At 39.0% G+C, this 18,637-nt stretch overlaps 7 protein-coding genes across 7 annotated transcripts; 4 read left to right on the plus strand and 3 right to left on the minus strand.

Moving 5' to 3' along the window:
* Positions 1-67: 67 nt before the first annotated feature.
* LOC6648449 (gamma-tubulin complex component 5) lies at positions 68-3,744 on the plus strand. Its single transcript, XM_002070826.3, has 5 exons — positions 68-167; positions 252-719; positions 782-1,345; positions 1,428-3,492; positions 3,567-3,744. The coding sequence occupies exons 1-5, from the start codon at positions 84-86 to the stop codon at positions 3,608-3,610; spliced, it is 3,225 nt and encodes a 1,074-aa protein (XP_002070862.1). The 5' UTR covers positions 68-83; the 3' UTR covers positions 3,611-3,744.
* LOC6648450 lies at positions 3,656-4,143 on the minus strand. Its single transcript, XM_002070827.3, has one exon. It carries the CDS (start codon positions 4,104-4,106, stop codon positions 3,738-3,740), a length of 369 nt encoding a protein of 122 aa, XP_002070863.1. The 5' UTR covers positions 4,107-4,143; the 3' UTR covers positions 3,656-3,737.
* A 58-nt stretch (positions 4,144-4,201) lies between these two features.
* LOC6648451 lies at positions 4,202-5,077 on the plus strand. The gene is made up of 2 exons (XM_002070828.3): positions 4,202-4,587; positions 4,652-5,077. Exons 1-2 carry the CDS (start codon positions 4,375-4,377, stop codon positions 5,045-5,047), a joined length of 609 nt encoding a protein of 202 aa, XP_002070864.2. The 5' UTR covers positions 4,202-4,374; the 3' UTR covers positions 5,048-5,077.
* Positions 5,078-5,134: 57 nt separating this feature from the next.
* On the minus strand, positions 5,135-6,511 carry LOC6648452 (glycolipid transfer protein). Its single transcript, XM_023179100.2, has 4 exons — positions 6,325-6,511; positions 6,170-6,225; positions 5,412-5,669; positions 5,135-5,344 (listed from the first exon to the last, which is right to left on the minus strand). Exons 1-4 carry the CDS (start codon positions 6,509-6,511, stop codon positions 5,177-5,179), a joined length of 669 nt encoding a protein of 222 aa, XP_023034868.1. The 3' UTR covers positions 5,135-5,176.
* A 1,432-nt stretch (positions 6,512-7,943) lies between these two features.
* On the minus strand, positions 7,944-9,612 carry LOC6648453. Its single transcript, XM_023179099.2, has one exon. The coding sequence runs from the start codon at positions 9,492-9,494 to the stop codon at positions 7,944-7,946; it is 1,551 nt and encodes a 516-aa protein (XP_023034867.1). The 5' UTR covers positions 9,495-9,612.
* Positions 9,613-9,938: 326 nt separating this feature from the next.
* Positions 9,939-13,761, plus strand: LOC6648454 (neutral alpha-glucosidase AB). The gene is made up of 5 exons (XM_002070831.4): positions 9,939-10,053; positions 10,419-10,594; positions 10,659-11,435; positions 11,503-12,988; positions 13,066-13,761. The coding sequence occupies exons 2-5, from the start codon at positions 10,482-10,484 to the stop codon at positions 13,492-13,494; spliced, it is 2,805 nt and encodes a 934-aa protein (XP_002070867.1). The 5' UTR covers positions 9,939-10,053; positions 10,419-10,481; the 3' UTR covers positions 13,495-13,761.
* Positions 13,762-13,836: 75 nt separating this feature from the next.
* On the plus strand, positions 13,837-15,488 carry LOC111519304 (E3 SUMO-protein ligase PIAS2-like). The gene is made up of 2 exons (XM_023179404.2): positions 13,837-15,385; positions 15,459-15,488. The coding sequence occupies exons 1-2, from the start codon at positions 13,984-13,986 to the stop codon at positions 15,473-15,475; spliced, it is 1,419 nt and encodes a 472-aa protein (XP_023035172.2). The 5' UTR covers positions 13,837-13,983; the 3' UTR covers positions 15,476-15,488.
* The last annotated feature ends 3,149 nt before the right edge of the window (positions 15,489-18,637 follow it).

Genomic DNA, 18,637 nt, shown 5'->3' on the forward strand with positions numbered 1-18,637 from the left:
GAAATTTTTGAAACTGTTATAAACCTATCGATATCAATTCGAAAATCGATAGAATCAATGGTTTGTCAGCTCTAGCGCCAAGGATGTCGGAGGCGGCAGGACGCAATGCCTTAATCTCTGAGGAATTGCGAAAGCTTATTCCCTTGATAATATCTGAGAGACAAGAGGTAAATGTTCTTTCCATTGGTATCCAAATGTTTGCTAAACCAATTTTCTTAAATTGTACATATGTCACGTATCGGATTTAAAAGATAACGCCAGTTGAACTCTGCATCTATGAGGAGTTCGCATGGAGCAAAATACGTAACCTTCGCTGTTTAAGCACCAATGGCCATGCTGTGCGACGGACACTAGAGGCCTTGGTTGAGCGCTTCCATAATGAGAGTATGGCCATTTTTGGCGATGCACTGCGCCATCTGTATAGTTTATTCCTTGAGCAACCCAACTGGAAGGAGGAGAATATCGAAGTCGATCTGCAATGGTCGATTTTGGATTTTCTCCTGGCCCTGACGACAGAACCCATACAAAATGTGCGCAGGAATCGCTTGGAAATGAATGAGACGCGTTTGGCTATACTGCAGGCAGTTAAGATGATGACTCACGGTTCGGATCCAGTCAGACACTGGAAGGAGGTGGACGACGAGGACGAGTATGTGGAAAGTGATGAATTTGTTGTGCCAAGTGCCAGGTTATATGGCAATAGCTCAGAGAGCTTAAGTGTAAGATAGTTTTAATTGAGAATGGAGACAGATTATGATAAATACATTTTCTATGCTTGCAGGAATGGTCGGACGATGCAGTATCCGATGAATCAAATATAGCAGCATCGTCTAAAGATAATCTAACAAGTCCCAGTAGCAAACTTGTTTTAGTTCCAGCGTCCAATACCCTGCCATCATCTACCGTCCGTATTAATCAGCCATTAAGTGTGTATCTCGGAAATAATGGACGAGACAGTTCGTTTTGGTGCAAATTGCCCAAACTTTCGCCTCTTCAACCGCCGCGTATGTTTTCGCAATATGAAATTCATATTCGCGACGAGAATCTGGTGCCACGGCTCATCCATTCGCATTGGTGGCGCAGTGACATTAAGGTAGTTTCGCAACCTCAGAGTACCAATCCTTTGGCCAATTTTGCCATAGTCTACGTAGAGTATTTAAATAAAAAATCATATGGCATGCTACATTATCCATTGCCCAATACAACCTCAGAGAAATGCCTGCTACGGGAGATAATCTTTATGTTCTTTAATCCCACGAGTTGTTGTTTCTTCGAGGTGGAGCGAACTAATCAGCGACGTAGTATTAAAGTCCGCAGCAATGTGACCACTTGCAGTGTGACAGCGGTAAGTCATCGTCCTTTTGCATGCATACATGTATGTACATGTGTGATCCCTTCTCAATTTATTGTGATTTTTGATTTTGCAGTCGACCATGAAGGACGTATTAGAAGAGGAGGTGCTTCCAGCTTTGATATCAATGATGGATCTCCGTCATATCATATCGGAATATATGCTAAATTTTTCCAGTATTGAGAATGCAGAAACGGCAAATGGCTCAATTGTAAGCACTGGCACTATGGAATGCTTTGCCGTAGCTGTGCGTGATCTCATCCAGCCAATCGAGCAGCGTTTAATCGCCTACGAAGGGAAAGTGAAGGATAGCAATGAAACAACATCGCTTATTTCGTTTATTTGGCACATGAAAAAGGACTTTGAAATGCTACAACTGCTGCATCATTTGGGTACAACATGCATAGTGGACACAGCTCCGCCACATCTCAAGAGTGCCTATCTGCTGTCGCAATTGTATGGCAATACCAAGCTCTATGTTCCCCATCAAAAATTGGCCACCGCATTGCTTTTGTTCTCATTGAAACGGTACTGTGGGATTATGGATGCATGGTGGCAACGTGCTCACCTAGAGGATTGGCGCCAGGAATTTATTGTGGAACGTCGACATGGCTTACAGGGCGAATGTGATGGCCTGTGGGGTAATATACAAGCTCGTGGTCTGCTTTTAGCAGATGACAATGAGCAGAATAACAAGATCTACAAGCAATTAGGAACTTGCCCCTTCTATCGCCTTCTACTGGATCACGCCCTGGAATCTGGTGAGACCCAAGATCTTTTGGCCAGTGTCAATCGGCTGGGTGATATGTTAAGCACCGCTGCCAATCAAAATCAATCTCTGCATGCCGAGCTAACAGCCCGCCTATTCTCGGACATTGGCATCTATTGTGGTGCTAATGCAGAATTCCTTGGACCGGAGCCGGACAAGCAACAAATCCAAACGGAAGAGGAAATCAAGAAATATGATCGTGAACTAATGCAGTCGTGCTCCATGATACATGATCAGGAAATTTTGGGACTACTCACACAGCATTTAAGCCATGAAACTGAAGAGGAAACAAATACAGAAATTCCGCATGCTGAAGTCTGTCAAATCTTTGCTGCTCTGGAGAAATGCACTAAATTGCAATTAATCTATGATTTGCCTCGTTGTTTAGACAATATACTACGCGATCGTCGCAATCATGCCAGCGCCTTTGCCATGCAATACTATCGCGAGCATCTCAATTTGGCCGAACATGTGCGTTTCCTGCGGCACATAATGTTTCTGGAGGCGGACTATCTATTGTATCCATTCTATACTCAACTCTTTCGCAATATCGAATCTGGTGAACCATGGGCTAATAGTGCTGTCCTGACAATGGAATTATATGATATTATCGTTACCCGATATCCAGATATGGCTGGACAATTGCATGTGGAGTTGGTCTCACAAGTGCGGGCCAAATCGAGTAAAATCTATGAGGCATTGGATGCCATTCAACTGGTCTACGATATGCCGATAGCGATACAAAAGATTCTCACACCCCGAATGATGTCCATATACAATTCCATTTGGCGTCTCATGCTTAAAGTAAAATGGGCAGCTTGGAAATTGGAGAATTTACGTTTCATTCGCCGTTCCGATCCATATGCTCCACTTGATTTGCTTGGCTTGACGGTCCGCCGTTTGGAGATCTTACGCTTTTGGCTTAACTATCTAATTAATAGCCTACACACACATCTCTGTACGCATGTGATGCAGGCAATTGGCGAGCAATTCGAGCGTCAGTTGCATAAATGCTCTACCATTGGCAAGCTATATACCCTGCACAATAAGTATCTCGATCTTCTGGCCAAGCATTGTCTGCTTAGCGATGATTTTATCAAGTTTCGTGTGGCGCTGGAACAGCTGTTGCACTTGATTTTCGTTCTCGATATGGAGTGGGCAAGTTGCAGACGTTATGTTGGTGAATCTCATGCCCTAAGCCTGGATCTAGATCTCACTGAAGAGACAGACAATGATGAAAATAGAGATATTAATTGCTTAGAGTATTTGGCCCTAAATCAGGTGGTCGAAATCGAGAACACTTATATTAAGTGTCATCAGACATTGGCTGAGATATTGCAAAATTTGGTCCATAAGCAGGAACATGGATTCTGTAAGTAAATCAATCATCTCTCTCTTCTTAATGTGCCATTTGACAGCCACTCTCTCTATCTCTTTCTATTCTAGTGAGTGCCTTGGAAGTGGTCATTAATAGCAGTGTACCCTATTAAATCGAATCGAATCGTATCGAATTGTTAAACACATCATGATAGTCATTATGTTTATCATCATTACCATCATCATCACTCTTTATTATAATAAAAGCAAACAAAAATGTTGAGTTTAATGAATTGTAACCTAAAAATCGTAATCCTCGTCACTCTGGTTTGGTGGTGGCAATTTGGGAGCCTTCGTTGTCTGTTTTCCCAATGTGTTGCGTTCCAAAAAGGGACGGCATGTGTCCTCGCATTGGCGCGCTGTATTAAAGACGGTACGAAAAGGAAAACACCGCCCATTCACATGTTCACAGCGTCGATAGCCGACGTCTCGATTGAAGACGTACAAGTCAATGCAGGGCGAACAATTTGTCTGGCCCACCATGCGGGAGTGAATGCATTTATGATTACGCTCCTCATTGGTAAAGCCAACACAAAGATCATAAATGTTAGCCAACAGGCTGACGATTAGAATGGAGAGTAGAGAAATGTTTATATGATAGACCGTCATATGTCTGCTGCTGTTACTGAATGGACAACGTTTGAGTGCCTGAGTTTACATAGCGCTACAAATTTCTATAATCCGATTTGTTATGCCGATTTGAAATTGTAGAAAATTTACTAAGATCGTTTTTGAGTTGCCCTGGCCACACTAACTAAGCCCATCAAGATATGTCACACCCCCACAGAAAAGCTATTCGTTGTCCTGGGCAACCAAACCGAAGACCCAATCAAACCACACAAATTACACGGCATTCATTCGACACACAACAAATAAAATGACTCTAGGGATATCGCAGTATAATTTTGATTTACCAACAAATCGCTTCGAATCACTAAGTAATCCTTACGATGCTTCGATGGGCACATACCATCCGTTCTATGCCATTATTCCGCATAGATCTAATTTGATACTACAAATGCTGTTACAGGCAAATTGTATTATATCCATCCTATGGAGCTCTAGCTATCTATTAAACATGGTCATCTATGTAAGTAATTTAAAAAACAAAAGAAGTTATATGTATGCCCAACTAATTATAATTTTTTGGACAGGTCAACGATCTATATAATGCAAATGGCTTGGGCACATTGGCAGCCTATGTGGTGGCTGTAATAAGCGAGATGGTGCGTTTATATGCCGGCTATTCGATTAATCTCTGCACTGGAGCCACAGCTCAGTGGTTAGTGTTGACTCTAACACCCTGCATTTTGTTGCCGGCTATGGTGTATCTGCGTCTTTTAACCTTTGGCCATGTTTTCTATTTGAGCATCTTGTCAAATGTTTTATTTTTAATGATTGCCTTGGAGATTTTGGTAGCCATTTTACATTTCATCTGCTGCAAGCCGATGAATAAAACGAAATGGCATGCCAAGGAATATACCATTGATGACAATTCTATGGATTTAGTGTCACAGGAGCAAAGTTCACAAAGGACAGGTAAATCCTAATGACAAATAGTAAAGTTAAAGTTTTCTTTTGTTTATTTGTTACCTCATAAATAATAGTATTATTAAATTTAAGATGATAATAAGTAAAATTAAGCTAAGTAGCAATCTATTCCATTCATCTGCATTTCATTACACTTTGCGTTTATCGTCCAAATTGTGCGCTCTTAGCAGAGCATCAATCTTATCCAAATGGGCACGCATTGTGGGCAAGTATTGGGTTAGCACCTCAATATTTTCGTCATGGTAAGCACCTTGTCCTAATAGTTGACTACGCGTTGGAACCCAACTGTATATAATCTGCAATGACAATAAAAATTAAAATAACTAATAGAAAGTTATAAAAATCTCAGTTAGATTAATTTACCTTAATTGTATTCTGTACAATGAAACCATGATATGGCTTCAATGTACGCTCATAGGCATCTTGAAGATGCTGTTTCAATACCTCCGTATGTTTTGTATCTGCATAGATATTCTCAAAGAATGTGCATATCAATTGCAGGCCACGTTTTAGCCAAAGCAAGGCATTTGCGGCAAAATCATCAATATTCACATTAAGCACAATTAAATCCTCCAAATATTGATATTTAATTACATCAGCACCATAAGCCTTTGTTAGTTTCTGAAAATCAAAAGAAACGAAGCATTTATTGTAACCAAATTCAACTAAAATTCCAATTCTTCAGATATATGTGAAAAATAGTCATTAACTTTTTAAGCATGGGCTAAATTTTCTATCAAGCTTTAATGCTTTCAGTTTCTTTCCCTTAGAGACATCTTAAATCAGGTCGGATTGCAACACTTTTGATTTATGTTTATAGCTTTCAAATAAGTTAACAAGTTTGCTTATTTCCTTGTTCTTATACGATAAGTGATATCAAAATATAAGAACTTCCGGTAGATAATTATAAACAGCAAAAAACAAGCGAACTTAACGTTTTACAAGATTAGTTAAAAAACTATTTTGACAATCTATGGCGAATTTTGTAAAGTTTCAATTTGAAAGAGGAATTAAAATTGAAGTTTATATTTGAAAAATTAAAAAAATGCACCTTGCCTGACACGTGTCAATGACATTTTTTTCATTTCTTTTCTTTTGCGGGTTTTGGCCAACTCACTTACATTTATATTACCATTCATATCACTGATCACGGGCGTAAAAAGTTTGCCAAAGCTTTCTGCGAATGGAAAAGTTCAGAATATTTATATACACATATAAATATATAGCGAGATAGCTACGTATAAATTTGAATTTGAATGGATTTTCTTTGTGTTACCTATAACGGTTACAATCTCCTTGGCCGCATTTAGGAATGCTTGAGTTTCCACTTTATCAACTGTGCTTGCCGGAAATCCCTTCAAGGTTTTGAATTGAATTCGTGCTACTGCTGATGATGATGATGAGGATGATGACTTTGCTGGCGGTGCTGTGGTTGTTGTTGATGATGATGATGATCCGTCCATGTTGAGGTCTGAAATAGAAATGTCATAGAATCAATGCTTGGCCACTTGTTGTTTTTTTTTTGTGTTTTGTTTTTCACTTTGAATATTTTCCTTACAGTTCCCAGTTCGATTATCAATTTTGGAGGCATGAGGCGCATTTCATTTATCTTATCACCTGTGGTTAGTTTGTTACTGAATTTTGGGTGTGCGTTCCATTAAAACACAAAAAAAAAAACAGAGCATTTTTCATTATCGAACCAAACACGGAGACACACACACAAACACACTCTACACACACGCACAGCAAAGTAAATAAAACACTAAAAACTACAAATCCCCGATTGCCAAATGCGATTGACTGCTCCGCTCACTGAGAGACTTTAACCCATTTTGACATGGGCAAAGAAAACAGAAAACATATGTGTGAGATCGCGTTTGGGCTTCATCTGGTTCCGGGTCTCAGAGAGAGAGAGCCAATCACAGAGAGTGAGTAACTAGTGAATATCAGTTGAGATGATTACGACGACGTCGACGATCTTCGTTTTGGATTTGTTTGCGGTTTCCATAAGCAGAATTCTTAATACAATTTTCAAATGGTTCTATTGATTGTGTATACCCTAAGCTTTGAAATAGCCGTCTATTATAGGGTTTGATTGTCTAAGATTTGAAGAAAACGTTATCTATAATGAACTGGACCATGAGAATTACATACATATATATGTGGAATGAAGTTAGATTTACAATGTTGTAAGCTCTGAAGATCTGAACTGGAATAAACAATTGAATTTGTTCAGCATTTTGATGACAAAAAGTTTTTAAATAATAAACTTACAAAAGTATACTAAGAGGGTAAATCGGTCTTTATATTTGTTTGATTCTGTTTATCTTTGGGATAAAACCCACTTTGGGGAGACTCAAATGCCTTGAAACTGATTAAACTCAATAAAGTCGTTCTGTCAAAAGGAAATCATACATAATATAATTAAAAACTCCAAGAACACATAGTTTTTGAAGTTAAAAGTATTTACTAACTACATAATTGCAAATATTGGAGACTTTGCTTTTAATTTTAAATTAAAGTCCAAAGCCGATAGTCTCGTTGTTAAGGAAAGGGTATGTGAATTCCAAAGTCAGATACGAAGCGCAGTCAACTTGTGGTGTGTGTGTGTGTGATTTCCAGTTTCTAGTTTCAAACTACAAGTTGAAACTGAGACTCAGGAACATAGTATTTCAATTACAGTTTTAAAGTCACTGAGAGATTTGTAAATTGGATTGGGCCAAGTTAATTAAATTTGGCTGTTAATAGAATTTAAATGGCTATTCTAGTGATATCGCTTACAATAAAACCTTTCTGATAATATAAAACTCTGATTGTTTAGTTAGTATTTAGTTAATTAGTGGGCAGCTTTTGCCATGGTTGAATGTGGTTCTCAAAATTCGAAATGTGTCTCACCTAATCACAGGCCAAACGTTTGGTATCTCCACTTCTGGTCAAAACAAAGACGTAATGGGTACATTGCTTGGCCAACAGATGCCACAATGCTCCAGGCAATGGAAATTGATAAACTGGAGCTGAAAGCTTATCCTCTGCAAACTCTTCGTAGTGAGCCACCAGACTATCCAGATTACACCGCAGCTCAATGAGACGTAATGGTATGGTAGAGACAATTGCCTCAGCCGCAATATCCAGGGATATATTAACACTCGACGAATCCTGTTTGTGTTTCTCCTCTTCCGAATTTGAATCTCTTAGCCATCGATGTTGGGCTAATATCACTGCACAATTTCGCGTGAAATAGAAACTATCGGTAAGTCGTTGTGTGTGATAATTGTCCAAGTGTTGATTGATTGGCTTCTTTAACTGGGTTAAACGAAGGCGTGTCGCTGATGTGGATGGAGCAGCTGCTGATGGGGATGGGGATGGAGTCTTGGTATTACCTTTAACGGCGACAATTCGCTGTGGCAAATGCTCTGTGAGCTGATCAACTGTGAGAACACGATTTAGATAATCAAATCCCTGACCCATTACACCATCACGTGTGTGACCGAGATCAAAACAATGGCCCAATTCATGGCACACTGCCCCCAAAGTGCTGGCATAGACACCACCATATGTCCGTCTATAGTTGCTTTCGTCCGGCAATCGTCCAATGTCCACACGCTCCTTGCTCCTAATGCAGTCACCGATTTCAGTGAAGCGCTGGGGCCATGCATAGAAGTGGCCACTGCCAAAAAGGGCCAAGCCACCACCACCCAAGGCTGCGTGTCCGTGTAGATGGCGCCGTATATTCTCGTATGTGAAATCCCCACTGGCCGTTACAGCAGCTCCATTATAACGGGTACAGCCCACAAATGCACAGAATTTCAGATTCACTTGTTGTCCCCACTCTGAGCTGGCAAGTATTTCGCTGGCAAAATGTTGCCACAATTCGTCTTCGCTTCTCTCAAGTACTTCCGATTGCGTTAAACTCGATTGAAATATCTGGCAGTCATCATTTAGGGTAAAAAATCTATTGGGGAATCCAGCAGCATTCAGTTTATGGGCATAGATGCACTGAACTAAGCGTAAATTGAGATCAATTAAGGAACAACGGGCAGTGGCCAATTCTCCGAATTCGTTTTCGTCCTTGCACACCAGATATAAAGGCTGGACCCGATAGTGACTACGTCTGGGTCTATACGTAAAGTTAATCAGTCGCGATCCGCTGCAGCAGCGTAAATGTAGATGCAGTTGCTCTACCTCCCTAATTTGACTACTCTCCTTTCCGCTGTCTAAATCGTAAAGTAATTTGAACTCTCCTGTTGTCGACAATTGAGTTAGTTGCTCTTCGGACTTATCCCGTGCCGGCCAATCCAAGGTTGCCTTCAATTGGCGAGCGTTTGTGCATTTCGGCTGCAGTCGTCCTTTGATCAGCAGCAAACTGTGCTCCACTTGATCCAAGTCTTCGAGTTGTTCAACGATTATGCTATGGACGCGCTTGCAGCCAATGACACTGCTGGTCATTGCTTCTCCCGGCTGCCGGTCCACAAGTGCGTCCAAAACAACCCAATTGCTAACGAGATATCAGTATTTTTTGCATCGGCTCCCTCCACCACCTCCTTTCAAAAAAGGGACCAGTTTTTACAACAACAACAACGATATCGATACCATCGATTGAAGATTATTTCTTCTAACTATCGATATACAATATGTTTTTGAACCAGGTACCGCGAAAATTGCATTTTTACAATATACCTAAATTTCAAGAAAACAATCGTGATTAAAAATAATTTAACTTGGAAATCCATCTGAATTACATTACTTTGACCTTTTTAATGCAATGTAATGTAATGAAAGCCCTATATTTGAAAACATGCAATATTAAAAGTCTTTCACATTTGGCCACACTGTAGTGTGATATGGCAAAATTTTATTCAGTGCTGCCAATTTGTTGTGCAGTGAAATTTTACAACATTGGCTAAGCCACCGCCACACTCATACATAGACGGTTCCGAGTTGAGTTATTTAATTATTTTCTAAAAAGAAAAGACAAAGCTTAACGAATTTAACTGAATTTGGAAAGGTTTGTAGACCAAATAATTGTTTAATGAGTTGATTGACATTAAATGTTTTTGGGAAATTGCATTTTAAGTGCATAAAACGGCATTACCAACCGGTGTAAATTGCATCGGTAACCCTAAAAAAATTAAATAAATGTAAATTATTAAAATAATTAACAGTTAATATTGTATATGGCAGAAGAAAATAGATATATAAAAATATTAAAGATAATAATAAAGAAATAGGGGAAAAGTAAAAATATATCATATTATTAGTTTTGTTTGTTTTGTTGACAAAGTCTGACGTGGATTTTGATTTGCACTGGTAACAACAACAAACAACATGTAATTAATTTTAATTTTTTTCTAAATATAAACAATTTTGCAGAAAAAGCCTCCTAACAGGATAGGAAGACGGGGAAAGGAGGCAGACGCACAAACCATAGCCAAAATGCATTTGACATTGGGCATAATTTTGGCTATAATTGGCTCGCTAATGCTCACCTCGGTGACTGGCGTCGATCCAAATAATTTCAAGACCTGTGAGCAAAGCAGTTTCTGCAGGTCTGATTCTGACTATCTAATGCCTAAATGATCTTTGATTGACCTTCAATTTTAAATTTTACAGACGTTCACGCAAGATTCAGAGCTCGGGCAGCAAATATGCCATAATACCTGGAACTCTAAACACTTATGCCGATTCGCTGACTGCAGATTTAATTAACAAAGAGAACCATCACCAGTTCACTTTTAAATTGGAGGCCCTTGTGGGCAGTACTTTCCGCCTCCAAATTGATGAGAAGCAGCCATTGCATCCGCGTTATCGGGTTGAACATGCTCTCAAGGAGGAACCTAAAACTGCACGCATAAGTGTACAGAAAGAGACCGATGGTGAGATAACCATCAGTACGGATGATCATAAAAACAAGGCTGTCATACATGGTGATCCATTCCGCATTGACTTCTATGAGAATGATGTTTTGGTTGTTACGGCAAATGCCAAAAATTGGCTTTACTTTGAGCATTTGCGTCAGAAACCTGCCGATGCGGCCGACGGCCATGCTGATGGTGAGGCTGGTGCTGGTAATGCTGCCGCTGATGATGATCAACAGCAGGCAGAGGCGCCCAAATCCCCTGGAGAAGCTATCGACGATCCTGGTGCATGGGAAGAGAATTTCAAATCTCATCATGATTCAAAACCTAATGGACCAGAGGCTGTAGCTTTGGATTTCTCATTCCCCGAAGCTGAAGTGCTATTCGGTATACCCGAGCATGCTGACAATTTCGTGTTGAGATCTACATCGGGCACTGATCCGTATCGTTTATACAATTTGGATGTTTTCGAATATATCGTAGAGAGCAAAATGGCGCTATATGGCTCAGTACCAGTCCTCTATGGTCATGGGTAGGTATTCTCTCTGAATCTTAATCAATAATTCCATCTGAATCCTAACTGATCATATTCCTCTTAGACCCCGACGTACCGCTGGTGTCTATTGGCAAAATGTGGCCGAAACTTGGGTAGACATTTATACGGCGGAAACGAATGTGGTATCCTCTTTGGTGAATTTCGTATCTGGGTCTCGTAAATCTCCATCTCCTGCTGCTCATTTCATCTCTGAATCTGGCATAGTGGATGCCTTTATTGTGTTAGGTCCTAAGCCCATCGATGTATTTAAACAATATGCTGCTTTAACTGGAACACATCCATTGCCGCAGCTTTTCTCGCTGGGCTATCATCAGTCGCGCTGGAATTACAATGATGAACGGGATGTGGCTTCGGTGTCCTCTAAATTTGATGAATACGATATACCCATGGATACAATGTGGTTGGATATTGAGTATACTGATGGCAAACGTTATTTCACATGGGACAAATTCAAGTTCCCTGAACCATTGACCATGGTTAAGAATCTAACTGAATTGGGTCGCCATTTGGTGGTCATTATCGATCCACATGTTAAACGAGATACTGGGTATTTCTTCCACAATGACTGCACAGAGCGTGGGTATTATGTTAAGACGCGCGATGGCAACGACTATGAGGGCTGGTGCTGGCCAGGATCATCAAGTTATCCGGATTTCTTTAATCCCGTTGTCCGTGACTATTATGCCGGGCAATATGCCTTGTCGAAATTCAATACTGTGAGTGAAAACACAATGATCTGGAACGATATGAATGAACCATCGGTATTCAATGGTCCCGAGGTGACGGCTCCCAAAGATCTGGTCCATTATGGCAATTGGGAACATCGTGATGTTCATAATCTTTATGGTCATATGCATCTGATGGGCACATTTGACGGCCTCGAGAAGCGTGATCCCAATCAGCGCCCATTTATATTGACACGTGCGCATTTTGCTGGCTCACAAAGATACGCAGCCATCTGGACAGGTGATAATACGGCGGAATGGTCGCATTTGCAGCATTCCATCAAAATGTGTTTGACTGAGGCTGTAGCCGGGTTCTCATTCTGTGGAGCCGATGTCGGCGGTTTTTTTGGCAACCCTGATTCTGAATTGCTTGAACGTTGGTATCAGACAGCTACCTTTTTGCCCTTCTTCCGTGGCCATGCCCACATAGATACGAAGCGTCGTGAGCCGTGGCTCTTCCCAGAGCGCACTCGTCTCGTTATCCGAGATGCTTTGCTCAAACGTTATAGTTATCTGCCGCTGTGGTACACTTCCTTCTATGAATTGGAGTTGAAAAACGAGCCTGTAATTCGTCCACTCTTGACCCATTATCCAGCGGATAAGGAATGCTTTGCCATTGATAACCAACTGCTTGTACAGGATCGTTTGTTAGTCCGACCGGTAATGCAACAGGGAGTCAGCAAGGTTGATGTCTATTTCCCAGCCATTGACGATAAGAAGAATGGTGACTATTGGTACGATGTCGATACATATCAGCGTCAAGAGCGTGCCGGTTACGAGAGTGTCCCCGTAACAGAGTACAAGGTAAATAATGAGAGAGAAAGAAAAGGGTATAAATACAAGACTCAACCATTTCATTTTTTGGTTTTTTTTTTTTATAGATTCCCGTATGGCAACGTGGTGGCAGCATATTGCCCAAGAAAGAACGCCAACGCCGAGCCTCGACTCTAATGTTGCACGATCCGTACACACTGATCGTCTGTCTGGATCGTCAGGGCAAGGCCGAGGGCACACTCTATTTGGATGATGAGAAATCCTATGACTATCGTCAAGGCCAATACATATATGTTAACTATGAGTTTGCCCACAATCAGCTGACAAATCGTTTTATTGGAAAACCAAAGTACAAGTCCAGTTCCTGGATCGAACGTGTCGTTATTGCCGGCCTCTCGACCGTGCCACAAAGTGCGACAATCACGGTGAACGGTGTTAGTCAACAATTGGAGGTGTTGCAGCAGGATCATGCTGTTATTGTGCGCAAACCGGGCATCAAAATGAATGTAGATTTTGCTATCAAATTGAACTATTAGAGATGTTTTCGTATTATTCCATTAAATTTACTACACATTGAAATTGCGATTAAATAATTAATAGTTATATTTAACATATATACATATTTAGAACGATGGAATCGAACAAATATTCCATTAACTAGAAATTCCTTTAAAAGTCTTTGAGTGATCATGATCCCTCAATTCTAACCAATTCTCTCTTTCCCTTTGTTCGATGTCAAAATCACTTTGCCTAGCAAATAAAGTTTAGAGAAAAGAGAAACAAGCAATTTCTCTCAAAAACAATCGATGAAAATTGTGTCTTTCTGTTCACCAAAGTAGCCCAAGCCATAAGTGTCAAGGTTATACGTTACGTATATATACCATATCAGAGTCATAAGTGTATCAGTTACGGGCTTGTAAATTTCATTTCGTCTGACAAAAATAATTTTTCTTCTATTTTTCTTGCGTTGGTTTTTCGATTTTTCATTATTTCTTTTTTTGTTCCCGTTTGGTTTCAAAGTAAAAATGTCGCATAATTCGGAAAACGATTCGCCAGTTTTCAGCGATGATGGTGACAATTCATCTGTATCATCTGTATCAACTATGACGATAAGCAGCGAGGACAGTGATGTGGATATGGACACGAAGTCAGCCGGACCATCTTCGTCAACTGAAAGCGCTGAGGAGGAGAGTTTCGGCGATGACGAAGTGGAGGTGGACATCGATTTCGCCGAATACGAGGAGACGGATGAGGACGACGGGGTTCCCGGCGGTTCAATCGTCGAGCCGTGTTTCAGGAAGTTATCCAGGTTTTGGAATCGTTTGCCCCTTGGCTTGAATATCAGTTTTGATAGTTCTGAGCTCGGCGATGCTACCTATATGCAATTCCGTGAGCCACCATTTGTTCGTGTTGTGGCGGAGCTTGTGCGTCCCACACGTATGATTAAGCCACAATCAACACAGGGATTGCATCATTTTAGCTTCATTTTTGAACTAACTCCAATTCAAGCGCTAGAATTGGCCGCCAATCGTGTTGGAGTTGTATTTCGTTTCGGCGAATTGAAACGTCATCAACCGCAGGTGGATAAACTTCCAGATCCGATTAATATTAGTATTTGTGTGAACAATGAAGCATTGCCTAGCGGTGTGATCCAGGGACCAATAAATATAACCAGGCAAGTGTTGTTGTCTCGCAACATGACATCAGTGGTCCATTTGAATTGGCTGCCCGATTTCAAGGTGCAGTCCTGCTTCAGTGTCGAGTTAATCCGTCGCCTGACTGTCGCAGATATGCTGAAGCGCATTCAAATGCAAGTGCGCCCGAAGCAGGTTACCAATAGCTTGATCCAGACGGTGCTTGGCTTAACACGCAAGCCATGGGAGAATCATTCCTTTCGCAGCATCAATTTGATACTCGTTTGTCCCATGACCTTGACGCGCATGCAGTATCCTTGCCGTCCAACCACTTGCGGGCATTTGAATTGTTTTGACGCTTTGGAATTTCTCAATCGCGCCAATGAGACTGGCGAATGGCAGTGTCCAGTGTGCAACAAGCACGTGCTGTGGGAGAACATGGAGATTGATGAGTATTTCGTCGATCTAATAATCTCTTACCCCATGGATATCGTCCATTTCGAGACACCCGTACCGGGCATTATGTCGCCTGAATCAAATACTTTTAGCGATGACGAAAATGACTTCGACAATTTTGGACGTATGCTTGAATTCGAACCTATGAATGATTTTGATGATGAGTCAGAGCCAGAGCCGGAGTCAGAGCCGGAGTCAGAGAGAGAGCAAGAACCAGAACGTGGACCTGAACAAGAACCTGAACCACAACCAGAACCACAACCAGAATCACAACCAAAACCGAAACCGGAAGCTGCGGAGGTGGCCGAGCCAGAGTTGGAAGAGGGAGAAATTATAGGTGCGACGATTTGAGAAATTTTAACCGACATTCAACTGATACATTCTATTTCGTTCTCCTCAACCCATTTTAGAATATATTTTACCATAGGAATGATTCGTAAGCTCTGATGTTTTACTTACCATGTATTCTATACCTGTATAAGATTTTTTTACTGTTCAATATAACTGAAGAAAAACGGTAACTGTATCTTACTTCTTTTAGTAGCTTTAAAGAATTCAAAAACTATTTCAATATCAAAAACATTTAGAAAATATTTGCATATGTAATCACCCAAAGGGTAGTATCCTGTCATGTCTTAAACTTTCGCTAAGTTTAAAAAAGTTTTTATAAATTTTAAAATATATAGTACTTGCACTTAGGCAGGCATTAAACCGCGCGTTTTGAGATTCTGAAAACTAAAAACCAAAATCTGTAGTGTATTTCTGGTTACCGGTTACTTCTGACCAAAATTAATATAAACTTTTTGCAAGTGTATAAATAGGCATCCTGGTGGCTGCAAGGATAACTCGACACAGGATCGTATGAAATTTACACTTAACCCGGCGTTAGATTCAGCAAAGATGTAATTTGGGTCTCGACCTCAATCCGAATTTTGTTTTACTTTTTTTCCAAAAATAACCTGTTTTTACTCGCTTTTGTTTGTTTAAAAAAAAAAATTAGTAGTAAAATTTTCAAAATTCTCATGGTTGGTACCAGAATTGTGGGCATTTTGCATCGATTACATTTTGTTTTATTCAAATCAGTTCAGAATTACGGGCTGTATCCGTGTCGAAAGTAAAAAAAAATAAGTGGTTTCGAGAAAAATGACTTTAAAATTTGATGTTTGCCCCACATGGCGGGAACATCTCCTCACAACAAACGTCATATCTTAAGTATTTAGAGTTTTAAAACTCTTATTTTGGACAATATTATATATAACAAAATATTGTTAATATCATAACACTGTGAAAACACCAAGTTCGGTGGTTTCAACCTACATATTTCGTGTTCTGTAAATCGAACTGTGTCATTCGTTTCTTAGTTATCGCAATGGATTTATACTACATTTTGCGGCAGAGCTAGGCTCCTAGTCTGGAAAATGGGTCGTGCCGACCATTGTTTAAATATATATATTTTTTTTATAATTTTTCTTTGACAAGGTTCATAAGAACCTCTATTTCTTATTATTCAGAAGCATTGGGCCGAAACGTCAAAAAAATCGAATCCTGGCCCATTTATTTTAATGTTATTTAAAAATATTTATTTCTATTTGCTTGTTTTTAATTATGTTATAAAAGAAAATTTTGGTTCACTGAAAAATTAATTCAATGTTCATTTATTACCAAAATATAGTTTCGCCCAAATTGGGTAAATTGGCAAAAAAAAATTTGAAAAATTCTTAAATCTTTTATTTTGCGAGTCTGAATCTTGCTAAAACTTTTAATCGATTTTCGAAAATATCATTTTAATGCTTTTAAATTTTAATACTTTTAAATTTAATTTGGAATTGAAACAAATCATGGCAATTATCAAGTTTAGAAGTAATTTATAATTACTTACTAAACATAGTCTAAATAAATAAATAAAAAATAAATAAATAAATTATCAAGTTATCTTTTCAAGCGAGACAAAAAATTTAATGATGCTACGATTAGTAATTTTATTTGACAATTTTAAAAATTCATATCTTTATTTTAGAGTATAAATAATGTCTTTTAACTTGCAAATATAATAAATATATATTTTTTTTTTGAGTGTCGAGAAATTTTTGAAATGGGTTAGATATTAGCCAAAATGCAGTCTAAAAAATCTACCTAAGATTGATAAAAATGTTTTAAAGAGACATTATTTTGGGAAGTATGATAGTTTTTGGCCGACTTTCATTCTTGTATTAACTTTCACAATGGGAAGTGATCTTCTAATTTGCATTCACACCCAGAAAACTTTTATTTTAGTTCTTTAATTGATTAAGGCCCCGTGCTAACTGAATCCGGTGTTGTTTTCTTTTAAAAAAATGTTAATTGCGAATTAATGTTGCTTTTTTAAATTGGTTAGAAATGTGCCGAATCCTGTCAGATTGACCGAAAATTTACATTTTAAAAGTATTCAAAATAAGTTTTTATTCTAATTGATCTTCTAAAACTGTATATATTATGTTTGGGCTTTTGATTTACTAAAGACACTAAATTCGTCCACTTATTCTTAACGAATTAAACTAACAATTTATAATAAAAACCAGAGGGCCGGGGCTAACTTCGACCGCGTCAAAGTTTGTATACCCTTGCAATTTTTTGGTAACTCTTTCCTTACCTATAGCCATCAAAGTGGAAAAACGCTTAAGCTAAAAAGGTTAATGTTTCCGAAAGAACGGCCTACATAGGAAATAACGAAGATATTGATCAAATTCACTGTTTTCCACCGATCGTTCCTATGGGAGCTATATGATATAGTTACCCGAGAAATGTGATATAGTCAGCTCTGTAGCTCTTACGGTCTAGGAGGAGTTTGCGCTGATCCAGACGGACGGACGGACAGATGGACGGACATGGCTATTTGAGATCTTCTCGTCGTGCTGATCCAGAATATATGTATATAGTTTATATGGTCGGAGATGCTTCCTTCTATGCGTTGCACACTTCTGACCAAAATTAATATACCCTTTTTGCAAGGGTATAAAAATCAGATTAGTGTAGTATTTCGTAAATAGCCAGAATAAAAACGTAAATGGCTGGGTTATTGGCTAGTTGTTTACTTGAGATGATAGGCCAATGAAAAAGTAATTTTATGGGTAATTCATATGATTTTTTACCATTGTTTCACTTTAAATTTTCAATATATTCCTACTTAAGTGTTCTTGTCGATATGTGCATATGTACATATGTATATATATACATACATAGGTACTTACTAATTTTGTTTATTTTTATTTTTTCTTTCTTCAGTTGCTTTCACACTTTATGTTTGTTTTTAAGTTATACACTTGCAGATAAGTGATACTATAATTATGTCACAAGGTTTGTAGGTTTATAATATTGAGGAATTCACAAAAATTGAATTGAAATTGTGGATTTTCGGGAATTAAATTTGTATTTGGAAAAGTCAAATTGTAAATAGTTAATTTCCATTAATTATTTTTTAAAAGTTTTAATTTTTTTAATCAAAAAAGGGCCTTTAAAAATTCGGTGTACTTTTTTGGAGTTTTTGGTAGGTTTTCAATTAAAATGTGGCCAACATGAAGGCATTTTTCCCCTTCAAGTCCATATATGCTCT

This window comes from Drosophila willistoni, unplaced genomic scaffold (assembly GCF_018902025.1).
Source record: "Drosophila willistoni isolate 14030-0811.24 unplaced genomic scaffold, UCI_dwil_1.1 Seg143.1, whole genome shotgun sequence".
In the NCBI taxonomy this organism is placed as follows: Eukaryota; Metazoa; Arthropoda; class Insecta; order Diptera; family Drosophilidae; genus Drosophila; species Drosophila willistoni.